This window comes from Artemia franciscana, chromosome 4 (assembly GCF_032884065.1).
Source record: "Artemia franciscana chromosome 4, ASM3288406v1, whole genome shotgun sequence".
Lineage (NCBI taxonomy): Eukaryota > Metazoa > Arthropoda > Branchiopoda > Anostraca > Artemiidae > Artemia > Artemia franciscana.
Genome location: NC_088866.1, coordinates 10,154,718 through 10,171,447, shown reverse-complemented (window position 1 = coordinate 10,171,447; position 16,730 = coordinate 10,154,718). Strand labels below are relative to the sequence as shown.

Genomic DNA, 16,730 nt, shown 5'->3' with positions numbered 1-16,730 from the left:
ATCTTCCAACCAAACAGGCAAAATCTCCCAAGACAGTAAACCTAAAGAACGTAAATCAAAGCCTAAAACCTGCATTTCTAAACCCACATTTAAGCTTTTTCCATGACACAGATATTATTTAAGGGAGCTTTCAACTCTACCTTGCATCTCCTCGGGCTTATAAATTTTTTGTGAGATTTTTCTTTTGGAGTCTACTTTTCTGTTATTAAAATAATTTCCAAAATTTGTGGTAAATGCATGCTTGAATAAATACTTGGCGGTCAAAATGATAGAATTTAAGCCTCAGGGGGGAAACAAACCAGATTTTAACACGTGTCTGGATATTCTATATCTCATAGTATTTCCACTTTCTTCTTGTTGTTGAGCACCTCTTTGAGGTGCTCAAACACCTCTTTGAGTTTCAGCAGGATTGACTGTGGAGACATAACCACAAGAAATTAAATTGTGTTAGAAGCAATATGAAAGAATTTCATAAGAATTTAGAGGCCCCGCGGCATGAGGGACGGGGCGCTGGCCCCAAAACTCTCCTTACCCCTTAGCCCACCCTAATTATGCATGTGTAAATCTTGATTGTCACAGTTATTACTTTTAAAAAAATGTGCGAACAACTGCCAGTTTCAAAGTAAATTTAGAATATAGGAATTTGTTTACAATGTCCCTTTAATTTAGCTTGAACGAAGTCACAATGTGCTTGATTCCATACGCCATCTGACCTTCGTCTTTTTTCTAATAGTAACTCCTCTACTTTTTAAATTATTTCAAAACAAAATGTTATGTTCATTATGAGACCAATATTACATTAAGTTTGATACCCGGTGACACTATTACCTGTCTTTCTGTCCTAAATTTTTTTCAGAATTAAAAATGCACAACTGGGTCCAGTCAGAAAACTTTACTGTTTCTCTATCGTGCAGCCTCAAAGTGACACACCAGGAAAGTTTTAGTTGCACTAGCTAACAAGGGTGAATAGTTCTTACCAAAAATTATTGCACCTCTAAAATTTAAGCCATCTAGGTGGCCACATATTTCCCTTCTCTGGCAGAAAAACTTCAGGGACCTTTATTGATTCAAGATAACAGAAGGCCAAAATGCGGGTGTTTCTGTCACCAGCAAGATGAATGTATTTTTTCTTTGTCTTAGGTGCTTTCGTATATTCAGTTCTAGACAATAAAGAAACGAACAGGGGCACTATTATCTTTGACATAAATATTTTAGTCTGTTGGCTGTAAATCCTTCCACTTTTACCAGTTACACCAGTACCTCCTAACTCTGCGCCACCGAAATAACAGTTTTTTTTTCTACTCAGCACCATCGCTATATTTTTTTGAATTTTCAGGTGCTTCCAGAAGAATCAAAATACAACATTGTGGCATTGCTTCCAATCCAAGATAAAGGTCAAGATATATTTACATGTGGCCAAATGAGCCAATTAAACAACTTCCTTCTTGCCGCTGCATTCTCCTATGCACTTCACCAATTGAATAAGAATCCGGAAAATCCCAAAATTAATGGTTTGGTTTTGGATTATTGCAACAGCACAGAAAGAGCTCATGAAAGAATTTTTGGTTTACTTTCTGGTGATTTACGTGCAAACAAATTTCTTCATGTGCCTCCACAGAGCATAATAGGGGCTATTTTCATTGATCCAGACGTTTCTCAAGTAGCATCATCAATGCTTACTGAAGAGCATATACCTTCTATTACTTTCCCAACATCAAATAGATATAATTCCTTTTTCCCAAATATTGATGAGGAAATGACAGCTTATAGAGATATTTTCCTTGAATTCGGCTGGACAACTGTCTCTATCTTCCACTCTAGCTCTCTTATTGGTCAAAAAAGAAATAAAAAACTAAGTGAACTTCTAACTAATACAAATGTATGCATTGTGAATTCTTTTGTAATTGATTCTAGATATTCAAAGGAAATGGTATTAAGATCATTATATATGGACGAAGCAGCTCTCAAAGAAGTCTTTGTTGCAGTTCTACTTTTGGATACGGCTGAACAATATGATATCGTCCAAGCAGCACTACAAATAGCAAAACAGTCTGAAGACTATATAACTGTTGCTGATGGATTTATAGCAAGAAATACAACAGTTAATTTAGTATCATTAAAAATAGAAGATAAAAAGCTAGATGGTTTTTCAGCTTATATTGAGAGCCTGACACTGGATAACCACGCTGCAATACCTGATGAATGGTTTGAACAATTTTACCAGCATTACCATTCATGTAGACTGAGAAAGAGCAATAAAATTCTAACCAAATATTTAACTACTTGTGATGATGTTAAAGGAATTAAAATGGAAAAGAACATAAATTACAATGTTATAGATAGCATCGTCAATATATTTGCTACTAAAATACTGAAATTTCTTCAAGAAAATTGTAATTCTGAGACTACTGACATCTCCAAGTGCAATTTTTTCGATAAGCAAAAGTTCGAAAGCTTTTTCAAGCACAATATAGAAAATATGACGCCAAAGTATGGATTTGAAATATTTCTAAGTGATTTTACAAAATTGAAACCTGTAAAGATCGGCTACTACAAAAACGAAAAATTGGAGCTAACACGATTATCTGAACTTAACTACAAACTCTGGGGGGTTAAATGCCAGAGTCAATATTGCGCAAGTAAATGCATTCCAAGTACAGTAACAAATGCAACGTCGCTTCCATCGATGGCAGGTGAATTTAAAAGTGACTTTGGCGTTGCTGCTTCAACCATATCAGTAATCGGTATTCTATTAACTTTCATCATTACCCTTCATTTACAATCAAGATATCCACTGAATCAAGGAACTTCCCTGGTTAACTACTTTATTCTAATTGGCGTCCTTTTAGTACTTATAAGTAATGTTTTGCACTTATTTTATGCAGTTATGGGAACTTGTATATTACGAAGAATTACCAGTGACATTGGATTTGCATTGATATTTTCAAGCTTTGTGGTTAAAGTGGTATTCAACCCTAAAAGAAAAGGGGAGCCACCCTTATTCGAAAATAATGATTCAGAAATTTCATTAGTAAAGTTGTCATCCTCTACAATTGGACTCACCTTGCTTCAATTAATTCTGACTATTTCCTGGCTACTACTTATGCCTCCAAAAGTATCACATTTTGATGGTTCAACCCATTGCACTACTAAATATGGATTTCAAGGTGAACTGGCTATTTCAGTGACATATTTGCTAATACTCATTGCGTTGGCAATTATTTTGTTATTAAAAACTATTCACCAAGGTAATCGGGAAAAGGACTTAAAATGGATTTTGGCAACTTGCTTCATTTCTTTATCAACATTTGTTGTCTACATAACGATGGAGAGCCAAATAAATTATTATTTTCATGTTACTATAACTATCATTTGCAATATAACAATTTGTATGACTGTTTTAGTATATCTGGTAATGAAAATTGTAGTAAAGAAGAAGAACAAGAAAGAAGAAATGAATTCTAATGAGCAAATTAACTCTAATTCCTCTGCTTTTGCTAGTGCTGACGATATCTACTACGAGGCCAAGAATATTATCAAAAATGGTAAGTGACATTTTTTTAACGAATTGCAGTTTTTGCTTTTTTCTTATAAGTAATTTTTTTCTTAATTCTTAATGTAAAATTTTTTAGGCAGATTAAATTGTAAGACTCAATTTTTTAGGCAATTCTATGCGCACTGTTATGTCCAGGTTTTTTCCGGGGGAAGAGAGGGGGGAGTTGCAAAAGGATTATTTTTTGAGAGGGGGTGATAAAAAAATAAACGTTTTAAAATTTGTTTATTTAATTTGTGTTACGTTTCTACGAGTTGGGCAAACATTTCGGTGGGTTCAAACCCCTAATTCCCCCGGATATGGCCTTGTCTATAGGAACAGTTTCTGACAAAAGTAAGCTTAAAATACAGAACAAAATAAGCCACATGTGAGGACAAATATATTGCCTATGGAAGCAGTATCAGATTTGGGTTACATGCACTTCAGGGGGACCATGAAAGAATTTTGTAGAGTGATCTTAAAAAGGATACGTACATATACAAGGTGACATTAGGTAACGAAAAGATTGATCAGGTTGGGAGCTTCAGTTACCTTGGTAGTATTATTAGTAAAGATGGTGGGAGCAGTGAAGATGTTAAAAGTAGAATAGCTAAGGCTCAGGGTGTTTATTCACAGTTAGAAAAAGTTTGGAAGAATAAAAAGGTAAGTATGCAAACCAAGATTAGAATATTGGAAGCTACAGTGATGACAGTGGTCAAATATAGCTCTGAAGCATGGGCGCTCCAAAAAGCAGATGAAAATTTACTAAATATTTTCCAGAGAAATTGCCTACGGATTGTTCTGGGTACCCGGCTGACTGACCGTACGTCAAACAGTAGGTTGTAAGAAAAATACGGTTCAATCCCGCTTTCTAGGGCTATAATGAAAGAAAGGTTGAGATGGCTAGGCCACATTCTACGGATGAAGGATGACAGATTACCGAAGATTGTCCTTTTTGGCCAACCGTCTAGGGCTACACGGAAAGCAGGTCGTCCTTGTCTGGGTTGTGAGGATGTCACAAATAAAGATTTAAAGGAAATGGGAATTTGCTGGGAGGGTGTAAAGAGGGAGGCTTTAAATAGATTAGGTTGGAGGAGGAGCGTGCGTAGCTGTGTTGGCCTCAGGCAACTTGGTGCTGCAGTAAGTTATTAGTAGTAGTAGTAGTAGTAAAATAAATGATGAAAGTAAGTTACAACCGGTACTCATCGGAAGCGAGTGTTTTCAAATTGTAAAATCATAGGCAGAAAGTTTCTGATGCTTACATGAGAGTATACATTGTTTTTTTATTTCTACTTTACTTTACATTGTTTTGTTTCCGATACTTACATGAGAGTATACACTGTTTTTTTATTTCTACTTTACTTTACATTGTTTTGTTTCCGATACTTACATGAGAGTATACATTGTTTTTTTATAACTGTCGCCCAAAATGCTATTCACTTATTCTATATTCTCCTATTTAGGTCAGAAAGTAGTTGTTTCACAAATCTTGTTTTTTCTTTCTTATTTTTCTTCTTCTTTTTAGGGCTTTATTTGAAATCATGATTATCTGGACAAAACACTAATGGTTCAAAATAAAATAGATGGTTAGAGTTCTGAATTAAAAAAAAATACATCGAATATATATTCCAAACATCTTGCGTTTTCCCTAAAGCTTAAAAAAAGTGTAATAATCGACTACCTGTAATATACATCAGTTTCGCTTCTTTTTTTAGCATTGACCTCTTCCTATACTATCATTGATGCATATTTTCTATTTTTTGTGTTACGATAGGATTGTCTTCCGAATACGTATTTTGTTTTAACTTTTCAGATGCTAGTCAGTCATTGTCAGCTGAAGACTTGGGTTTAACTTCTACCAATAGATACAACCCGCTTTATCCTAGTAATGCACGGGAATTTGAAAATCCACAGAGTTTGATGACGGACTCTTTGGGTGGTACTATAAACGCTGGGCAGATATATGATCATCTGAAAAAAGTCCATGAATCCCGATCCCTGGAGCAAAGTTCCCATGAGCTCCGAGAGTCCTGCTGGATTACTCCTGAATCAACCCTGAGACGAGCCCCATCCGCCGAAAGAAGAAGAAAAAGTATCCGAGAAAAAACTGAAGTGCCTAACCCAGTTTTTCCGAGGGAAAGTTCAAGAAGTCCACCTCCTTTGCCTGATCGTAATACAATGAATAGATCTCGTACTTATAGCAGGTAGGCTCATTTTTTTTAACGTGTTTTCATCTTTCACTTTTATAACTTTATAGGGTGTCCAAGCCAAATTCTTAAAAATCGAAGTTTTGAAAGATCCCTTGACTAGGCAAACTTTGAATTTGAATTTTATTTGAATTTAAGCAGAAAAAAAACTAGAAAAAAAACAATAGAAACACTTCTCCAAATAAAATAAAGGCTTAAATTTGCACTCGCAAGCACATTCTAAGACATACTGTGAAACAGTTAAAGACAGCGGTCTATTGTTTAAAACATCAAACATGGTTGGTCCTGAAGGACCGTAAATGTCGGCATCCAACAACCCAACTTTAAAATCTATTTTAGCCATTTTTACAGCTAAGTTGGCAGTTACAGTATATTTCTCAACACATCCTTTACCAGGAGCTACAGCAATAATATTTTTGATGCCTGGAATTGGCTTTTCCTTAATTTCATTAGAATTTTGTTGCTTTTTGGCTTCCACTTTGATGTTGACCATGACTTTTGCTTTTTCATAAAGATACTTTTTAACATATTTCCATCTGTCATTTTTATAAATTTATAGTGTGTCCAAGCCAAAATCATAAAAATCTAAGTTTTGGAAGACCCCTTGACGAGGCAAACTTCAAAATGTCTAACGGTAACCTCTCGTGACATTACATTTTTAAGACCTATAAGGTTCAAGAAACTAGATTTGCAATACAATATTATTTTAAGTAGATATTCCCCTGTTGAAAGTTAAAGACAATGAAACCATGAAACAAACTAGCAGCAGTGAGGTAATGCTGAAGGTGAAATCAAGACTTGGTAAGCATAAACTAGATCAAGGGTAATAACAAAACTAGTTTCTATGTGATTAAAAGCTATTTTCAATGCTTCAGTTTCTAGGTGAGTGTAAATCCATTCTTAAAAGGGTTAGTAATATTGGGAAGTGGGGGGGGGGGGTTAACTCTAGAATTTCATATCATACCTATCTCCATAAATTATTACATAGTTGAAACTTAAAAGAAAAGTTGAGTGATTGTTTTTGGAAAGTTTCGAAAATCTGCCTAATTTACCATTAAATGATTATTTGAGAACGTTTCAAAAACTTGTCTCTCAAAATCTTTGGAAGATTTCAAATCTTTGAAATCTTAGAAAAAAAATTATAAAGTAAAATTGTCACAAAGTTTAAACCACCCCCATCCTGCCTCATAAGGGGATTTGCACCGCCACTCTCGTCTACTTGTAGGGTGATAGAAAAGGAATTTTTCTCTATGCGATTTTTTCAAAATAGATCTCATTATTTAATGAATATTGTGTCCACAATTTTGTTCATAGATCTTACTCTTCTTCGACGTCCGTGATAATCAAACTGTTCGTAGAAGCAAACTGTGAATAAGAAGTGATTCTGGCAAATAGTAACCAATACTCTTAAAAAGGAAAAATTTGATAACAAATAAAACACTAAAAGGATTGTTTTTTTATGTTTATTCCGAACATGTAAAATCCATTCAGTTTAATGTTACCTATCAAAATTTGCCTGGTTTACAATACAGAAACAATTGTCCTAGGATATAGATAGAGGGGTCATTGGAACGTAACTTAAAGGTTCAAGTGCCCATTTTAAGTGGCAGAAAAGATTGTGCTACGGGAAATTGGTGTTTTTTTGTCATTTAATTGCACCAAAATAAGATTTTGCCCTAAAGAGGACCAAGTATCTTTTTGTTGAATCTGAGATAGTAATGAATTTAAAATTATCCAAAAACCGTGTAACCGGGAATTTTGATTTTGTACGTCTTTACTATCTGTGGTAGGGGGGGGGGGATAACGACCCTTTAATTGTGATAAATTTTGTCTATATGGGATGAAACATTACATTTACCTGCCTAGTGACACAGAAGTTGAAAAAACTAGGCGCAAGCATCATGAACCTTCATAGGATTTTTGTTTTTTTTTTATGGGGGGGAGAGTGCTACAAGTAGCTTGATTTTTCGTTATTTTTGAACGGAAATATTTCTATTTCACAATGTTTCAATGTACTTAAGTATATGCAAAGAATATACCGTATTTGAACATCAGAGAATCCTGGAGGTCGTCTATCTGCTCGTAAAGATGATCGTTAGTAGAAGATGAAGAAGAAGTCAAGTAGAATTTATATTCTTATGAACAATGATAGTACATTCTGCCCACCCAACAATTTGTCGTAAGAATGTTATTAAGGACTTATTCGGCAAAACTACTTTTCATCGAAAATTTTGAGCAAGTGTTCAAATCTTGTCCAAATTTTGGTCACAATTTAAGGTTTTAATTGTTGAGCAGAAAAAAACTGAAAACGCGGTAGGTTAACAATCGATATACGTTTATTTGTATATGCTGTTTATCAGCAAAAATTGGAAATTTATGGGACCAGTAACCCATATCATGTTTTAGTTAAGCCTGGGTATGATGTGAAAAAAGACCAAAACTGAAAGTAAGAAAGGACATTAAAACTTGAAACGAACAGAAACTGTTCCGTATATCAGGGGGGGATGCCATCAACTTTCTACCCTTGCTTTGTACGCTAAAGTTTGACTTTTTCTCACAATTCTTTTAGAACGACTGCTGAAACACAAAGGTCGTTGTAATGGAACAATTTTTTTTTAAGAACTAAAAAACTTTTACATAATCAGTGATGGGTTGACGAGGGGGCAGCACCCAACATATGCGGAAAAACTTTTTAAGTTTTAATGTAGCTTCTTAATTTCAGCTGAAGAAACTCTTTTTTTGATATTTAATTTACGCTAAGACATGAAGGTTTGTAATTTAATAATAGGGGCATTTTAAAGACAAAGCCTTAGAAAGACAAAAATAGCTTCTTTTTTCATGAGTTATTTAGATATATATATATATATATATATATATATATATATATATATATATATATATATATATATATATATATGTGTATATATATATATATATATATATATATATATATATATATATATATATATATATATATATATATATATATATATGTTCTTTTTTTATTATCAGGAACACCTATGATGATCAAGAGCTCCCTAATGAAATACCAGAAGTGTATCCCGAGACAGGATCTTGGCGAAGGCAATTTCCAACACTTCACAGCCGCAGGCAAAAACGTCTTCCAATGCCTTTGCCAGTTCCAGCACCTCGAGAAATTCCCCCTCCTACACCAAGAGAGCCCATATTTCCACCTGGACCACAGCTTCGAATGGTTGGAGATAGGCATATCCTATTACTTGGCGATGAGTCTCTTTCCAGACATGGTAAGAGCTTGTGTACCTAATATCTATATATATAAAAATAAGTTGTTTGTCTGTGTGTCTGTCTACTGACGTCATGTTTGTGTGTCGATTAACGTCATGTTTGTCAACTGACGTATCTATATCTATATATATAAAAATAAGTTGTTTGTGTGTCTGTCGAGTGACGTCACTGTCCGCATATGACGTCTGAATTATTTCATCACATTCCAATTCAAAAACGAATGTATTCAAGCCGAAGTAGCTCAGTTATATAACTACCTGTGATCACAAAAAAAAATCACATAACTTTGCTGCTATATTTTTCTCTATTACCCAAAATTTTTAGCATTTAATCCCAGTCTCCAGCTTGGATTCTAAAACTACCCATCAACAGAACGAATTTAAATTATTAGTAAGGTTTAATACCCAGCCACTGAAAAGACAAGAAATAAGGGACAGAACATTTTCTCAAACCAAAAGAAGGGCAGAGAGGGAGTGGAATTGAGAGAAATTTGTTCGCATTTATCAACATTCAGGTAAAGACCAATGCATCCAAAAACTTCTCTTATATAACTTGAGGATTTTGGATGGATTTTTTTTAGATTCATTTACAACTAAAAGATCATCCGCATAGGCTAAGCATGACACATTATCTGAACTGTAAAAATAAATCGAAGGAATGCTCAGGAGTAATTGAGAAACTGCTAATTTATACAAACTAGGAGACAAATTCCTCCTTGCGGAACTCCTTTTTGAATAGGGATGCGCTGATTATAGACAAAACCATTAACTTTCACTTTAAAAAATGAAAACGAGCACCAATACTTCACTAGGAAAATGATAGAAATAATAATACCGTTGAAACATAAACTATGTAATAGTTTAAAATTGTTAATAGAAGTGAGGGCCATAGAGTTACGGAGCACACAAAGGTGCATGATTAATTTATTATGAGAAGCATTCTAAACAACAGTAGACAGAATACTGTGGGCATGGCTGCATCCAAGACCAGGCTGGAACCACCGCTGACTCCCCCCAAAATGGGTATCAGAAGAGATATGAGAATGAAGGATATATTCTTAAATTAAACTAAGATGACAAGATACCATAATAGGACGATAAAATGAACAGTTAAGGGGATATTTACTTTTTTCAATATTGGAGTTTAAGAACCGCATAAAAAGGTGTACGGCACAAAATAGCGGTACTGCACAAAATCTACTAGGCACAATCAACGGACATAGGAACACTTGAAAAAGTAATTGATGATATCAATGGTTCACATTTGTGCTGAAGATGGTTAACCGAACAAGATCAGTCGAGGAACAGTTTTTTTGTTATATACGCCTTTCAATTGTTAAGCGAGACTATTAAACATAATATTCTGGGTAAAACCCTTCCTAATCTGTTCTTTATTCTTTTTTTTAGGTCGAGTTTCGAAAATATAAGCTGCTTGAAAAACATGATTGAAATCCCATTGCTTGTATTTTTTTAAATTATATTTATTTTGTATTATTTACGCTCTAATATATAACAATAATTATAATTCAGACCATTTCTTATTTTATCTAGGATGTCAAGTACTATGTTTTTCGGATATATATGAATAGAATCTAGAAAATACGAAAGGTTTTCAACGACACCTATCTGCCAAAATAGGAAGTTAACTATTACGTAATTCCAAACAAATCCATTCTTGTTGCTGTCCGTGCAATCCCAACAGTTCAAGTGGCAAATAAGACTAATGATTACGAAATAGAACGGATAGCGGGTTGAATACCTCTAAAAAAAGTCCTTGTCACCAAGAAAAATCCTGAAAAACGAGTTTTGAATATTCCAAAATAACTTTAAATTAATTCCTCTCCTTAGATTGCCCGTTGGACTTAGTGAACGTTCCAGAGTAGACCTGATGGTAGAAACCAATGTCCCACATTTCTTGTTTCTAAATCCTGATTTTATAATTAGGCTGTTTTACATATTTCGTTCCGGCTCCTAATTTGCCTATAACATAGAAATATACCATTTAAAAAAAATCAGATTGCAAGCTAACGAATTAAGGTGAACAGCATATCATTTTAGCACTACTCAAAAAGTCAGTAAGGAAAATTAATATTGAGATTTTCGACTTCCTTCCAGGAGAATAATCCTACCAATCATAGTAAAATCATATAAGGCTATGTGTCAGTAAAGGGTCAACAGGAAGGAAGAAAGAGGAACTGAATACACCTCAGAGTGTCTTAATTCAATTTAAGTTGAAAATTTAACACCCTATGGCTAAAAACTAAAGAATAACAATTGTCTTCTAACCGAAGATTTTATTATGGCACATTTTTTTTTTATGTGGGAATTCAATTTCTCCATCTTGTTTATCCTTACCAGAAATAACCTTTACAGAGTTTATCATTCTTCTTGGAGGCGATCGGCAATGTCAGCAGCCCTATTTTTTTTCGGCGGCACTAAATTAACGCGTTCCTTCCTTCTTTGTAATTTTGACTTGTTTTCCAACCGTAGACTTCGCTGTGCATCATCTTTGTTCATACTTCGATGTAATGCTAATGCCTCTGGTTTTAGCTGTTTCGATTCATTTGAATGATCTTGTATAGCTTCCTATGCATCATAGATACCATTAATGATACAGTTGCCCCTAGGCGAAAATGATATAAGTTGCTTCTTAAATGCATATAAATGCCACGTACTTCAAATGAAAAAATAAATTCTCAAAATAAATTTTCCCAAAGTTGTGACGTATCTAGATAATTTTCTTAGAAAATAAAGCGTCTGTCTGCCAAGTTTCCAAAAAAAAAATTATCGAGCCGTTTTCAACAAAATGTATATACAGATAACCTCCTGACTACTGGTATATATAAGAGCATTGCAGACGCGTAATTCTTACATAACTAGTGCTAGAAAATTACTGATTTCAAAAATGACTTCCAAAAAGTTTTCACTCCCTCCCCTTCTCCAAAATCCACTGTCCACTTCCGTAGACATCGGTTCCTAACCAAGTAAATCAAACATATATGTCGACTATATAACACTTTTATTTTTATTAAGTGAAAGAAGCAGGAAATCTATTTTCCACCAGTAGTTTACTGATGGAAACCAGAAAAGGAATTTCTGTCACCAACGAAACATTGTAACACTTTATATTCAACACACCACCCCCTCGTCTTCATTGAGCAGCTAGGACGGTGGCACCTCTTTGACTTCTATAGATTGTGGTATTCAGGTAAGTGAATGCCTCTTCTAACTCTCTCAGGTGGTAATCGTCAGCGCTTAATGAAATTACCAGCCTAAAGTACTTCACAGTCTTCATCTTCCTCAACAAACTGCTCAGGTAACGGTTGACAGAGAAGGTACTCTGCAACATGAAAACGATATAAGATGAATTACTTCAAGCTTGGCCTGCTGTATTCTTCATGAGCCTGTATCTCGATAAAATCATTAAGGCATGCAGCATTAATAAAATGATGAAGGAATTTTACGGCCCATTTTCTATTTCTTGAAGCGAATCGGTAAAAATTGATAATATTGTCATCCATGTCCACTCAGTCCATGTACTCTTTGTAGTCAGCAACCGATCTTCGACAAGAGATTGTAATCTTTTTCCCTTGCTTTTTCTTCCATCCTTCCACTGTTGTCTCTTCTTCTACCGGCTGGCAATTTAAGCCTTGTGTCACAATTCTTGAATTAAACCATTCCGTGATGGCTAGCTTCCGATCTTCCCGCACAAAGGCAACATTAAACCTTCTCCCTTTCTTCTTCGTTTCTTTCTCTGGCTTCAAAAAGGTATAGTCCCTTTTCCAAATCTATTTCGCATGATTGTACCAGTTGTGTTTATCTGCATTTCGGACGGAAAGTCGAGTAGTTTTGTTGAGTTGAAAAATCGATCAAAGTAGAGGCCAGATTCGAGTGGGAGAGTTGGAGATAGAATGAGTATGATTCAAGCTGCAAGCCATGGCTTCGCACACTTTTAGGTAGCGTAGTGGCATCCTAATAAATCTCGAAGCCGAGTATAAGACTCTTTGAATTAGCCAAAACAAAGTTTTTGAGGCCGACGAGGCTTGGATTATTGGGAACATACTGCCTCACCGACGTTTTTCTGTAAAACGGGATAATCTGCTCATCAATTAAACTTACATTTAAAAAATTTTCAACGACATCTGACAAAATAAAACAAACTCACTTTTTAGGTATAATTTAGAAAAATCTAATTGTGTTTTACATTTAAATAATTTCCAAACAGATTTTGCTCTTGTATTCTTCTTTAGAAATTTTTTTCCATATTGATTTAGAATAAGACTTCTCTAAGACTCTCTGTCTATTTCCATACTCATTGGCTATTTCCGTACAAACTTCTGTTATGGTAGTTACCAAATGCTCGCTAGCATCTTCACCAAAGCATTCGTATTATTTATTTTGTGTAGTGTCAAAAGAACAACATGCTTCGAATCCATAAGCAATTTTTTTTGATCTGCTACTTTATTTGTCTCTTAACCTTTTTTATCCCATTCTTTCTTATACGATTCAAAATCAGCTGTAATACAGTAAGGTACTTTCATTTGTTTAGCTATATTCTTATATTAACTTTTAGACCCTGGTTTTGGCGTATTGATGTCAGGACCTTCACAATTTTCTTTTTTATTACGTTTTTTCAAATTTTGGTTTTTATTAAAAAGTGTCTTCCGCAGAATGTACTTAAACGAATTTTATGCCCATTTTTAGTTTTTCAAGATGCGTGTAATCTACTTAAATCTTTAATTAAAACATAACTAATATCAAAATGAGTAAATTAGTTACATGTGTACCACTATTTCCATTGATCTTAGTTTTAGGAATAAGAGCTCTAACCACTTTATTTTCACTTATTTCAAATAAGCAAATTTTAATATTGTTCCCAAATTTTTAAATATCTTGAATTTCAAAGAAAATTAGTAATCATTTTAAAGTTGAATTCATTTTCATAGGGTTTATATTTTGATAGTCTATCAACATGTCTATCATGTGCTGGGTGAAGATAAACTGGTATTGACAAAAAAAGAATTTACTAACATTATTTTTTATATTAATACATACTTTTTTATTTTTTACAGATTCAGGTAGTTCTTTATAAGTAACTCCTACATAATTTGGTAATCAGGTCATTCGATAATCAATTCCATTAACTCTCACAAATTGTAAGCCTGATATGGGTGTATTCTCTATGACTAATGTATGTATATTCCTGTGATTGCTATTTAAATGGCTTTGATCGATATCACCATTGTTGTTAAAAATGCAGGAATAGCTATAATAATGATTAGGTTCATAGAGTCAAAAAGTAATCTTAAACAATAAAATAAGAAAAAGTCCAAAATAAGCTTCATTTTAATTCTTGAAATATTAATTCTAAGGAGATTCTCTCTAATCATTTTAGTACTTGGATTATTATCGTATTCTTCTTCTTTAATCGTATTCTCTAGGATGTCCATATTCTTATCTTCTGTAGCACTATTTTTACCTTTTAAATCTCCAATTAGTTTATCAATTCACTTTCTTCTTAATCTTAACTTTTTATCAAAATAACCTTTTACTTTATCCTTCACTTCGTTATAATTTCAAACAGTTGGAACCTGTTTTAATTATAATAAATTTGAAGTTCAATAGCATCTTTGTTTCTCATAGTGTTAAACTGATTTAGAAAATCTAAAAAGGTTTTATCCTTTCCCATTATTTCATTTTCTAACCCTGCTTTTAAATGTGGATTAATACTAAATATACAGGGTTTTTTATCATCTCGACGCTTTGCATTACGCTTTAAATCATGTTTTATTCAAGTGATATTTATTATTAAGAAAATTATTAATTTTATTTAATAGTTCAGCTTTTCTACCAATAGTTTTTATATCCAAATAGTTTCGCTTGCACGTAATTATGTAACGGGATAGCTTATTTTTATCTTGACGAATTTGGTTTTTCGTTTAAACAATTTTCAATCGATTCTATAATGGCACCCATTTATAAGGCATTGATTTTGTTAAACAAATTTTCCACATCTCAAAATAGTCAAGCCTAAGGTAAATGAGGTAGTCTGTAAATGATTTTACAAAAGTAAGATTAATTGTAAGCGATGTAAAAAAGTTAGTTGCTGTTTTTTATTTTTAGTCATATTTATTATTTAGAGAATTTATCTAATAATTGCAGTCTCTTATAACTGGAAATTAATTTTCAAATTAAGATTCATTGTATGCAAAGTAAAAAGGCTGCTATAACTACTTCAATGACTTGAGCAGTTTCAAAAAGAAATGTGCCGATGATTTAAGATATTTCTGAACTGTGTGGTTGCAAGAAAAATTGATTTCTTCAAATGCAAGTATTATGCAAGTTTAATCCTCAATATGCAAGTTTATTGAGGATATCTTAATTTCGTGTGTCAGGGTCACTTGCTATGATAGAGCTTACGCATAATTTGGTACACTCTCCTCAGTATCGAAAAAGAGATCAGAAGATCAATGTTTTGATTATTAATTTTTGTTCTTAGTTATTTGTAATAATGGATGCTTTTACCCTGTTGGAAGTTGAGGTGGCTAGCAGAAGTAAAATGAAATTAAGAGTACCCAATGTTGCAGTAGAGATTACAAGGGGTTGTCAGCTACCCCTTGAATGGGATGCTATATTTGCGAGATAAGTGATATCATTAAAAACATTTAATTGAGAAAAAGAGGTATGTTTTGCAGCAAAAGTGAATATCATGAATAGAAATAGACAACAAGATGGATTACGTGCATTATACATTGAAGATAACGATTTGATTCAGCATGTAAAAACGAGTCGACCACACAGAGAGAGATAAAAATACCTCCAAACACACATTGTCAGACAAACAAAGACACAAATACAGTTCCTACAACAACAAAAAGTTAGAAACACAAACACACAAGGAAAAACAGACAGACAAGCAAGCAGTTGCTCAGACACACGAACACACAGAGAGGGAGAGACGAAAACCCATACAATCACAAAGATCCAGACACGCAAACACACAATGACAGAAACGGGGACAAGCAAAGAGACGCTCAGACACACAGGCACAGTGAGAGAGAGAGAAAGAGAGATATAGATAGAGAAGAGAGAGAGAGAGAGAGATAGAGAGAGTCAAAAAACCTAAAAACACACCGATTCATACATACAATCAGACACATACAGACACAGGGACAAGCAAACAAAAACCCAAACACATAGGCATAGAGAGAAAAAGACAAGCAAACAACAGCTCACTCACACAGGCAGAGAGAGAGAGAGAGAGAGAGCTTGTTTCTCTCACTTTGCCTCTGTCTCTATCTGTCTCTCTCTATCTCTCTCTCTTTCTCTCTCTCTCTCTCTCTCTCTCTCTCGCTCTCTCTTTCTCTCTCTCTCTCTCTCTCTCTCTCTCTCTCTCTATCTCTCTTTGCTTGTCCCCGTATTTGTTTTATGTGTTTGTTTGTCACATTCTATGTGTTTGTAGGTTTATTGTCTTTCTCTGCCTGTGTGTTTTAGTGGCTATTTTTCCCCCTATCTCTCTCTCTTTACCTGAGTGTTTGAGTGACTGTTTGCTTTTCCCCATGTCGGTCTTTATGTGTAATTGTTTCTTAGCAGATGTTTTCTATTCTGGGTAGATTTTTGGGAAAAAATCGGCTCATCTCTCTCAGACTATGGTAAAAGCCCTGTTAACCTACCTCAGATTCTAATACAGCCTTATGAGCCCGCTAGCATATATGTCTCTGAAAA

General features: G+C 34.1%; 1 protein-coding gene across 2 annotated transcripts in view; it reads left to right on the top strand.

Annotated features, from left to right (window-relative positions):
- LOC136025973 (uncharacterized) overlaps positions 1-10,530 on the top strand; it is a 157,772-nt gene extending 147,242 nt beyond the window's left edge. For both annotated transcript variants that reach the window (XM_065702092.1, XM_065702091.1), the window contains exons 16-19: positions 1,337-3,545; positions 5,346-5,736; positions 8,752-9,005; positions 10,413-10,530. In XM_065702092.1, the coding sequence (XP_065558164.1) occupies positions 1,337-3,545; positions 5,346-5,736; positions 8,752-9,005; positions 10,413-10,432 (2,874 nt within the window). In that variant the 3' untranslated portion in view covers positions 10,433-10,530. The remainder of the gene's footprint in view (positions 1-1,336; positions 3,546-5,345; positions 5,737-8,751; positions 9,006-10,412) is intronic.
- Positions 10,531-16,730: the final 6,200 nt, after the last annotated feature.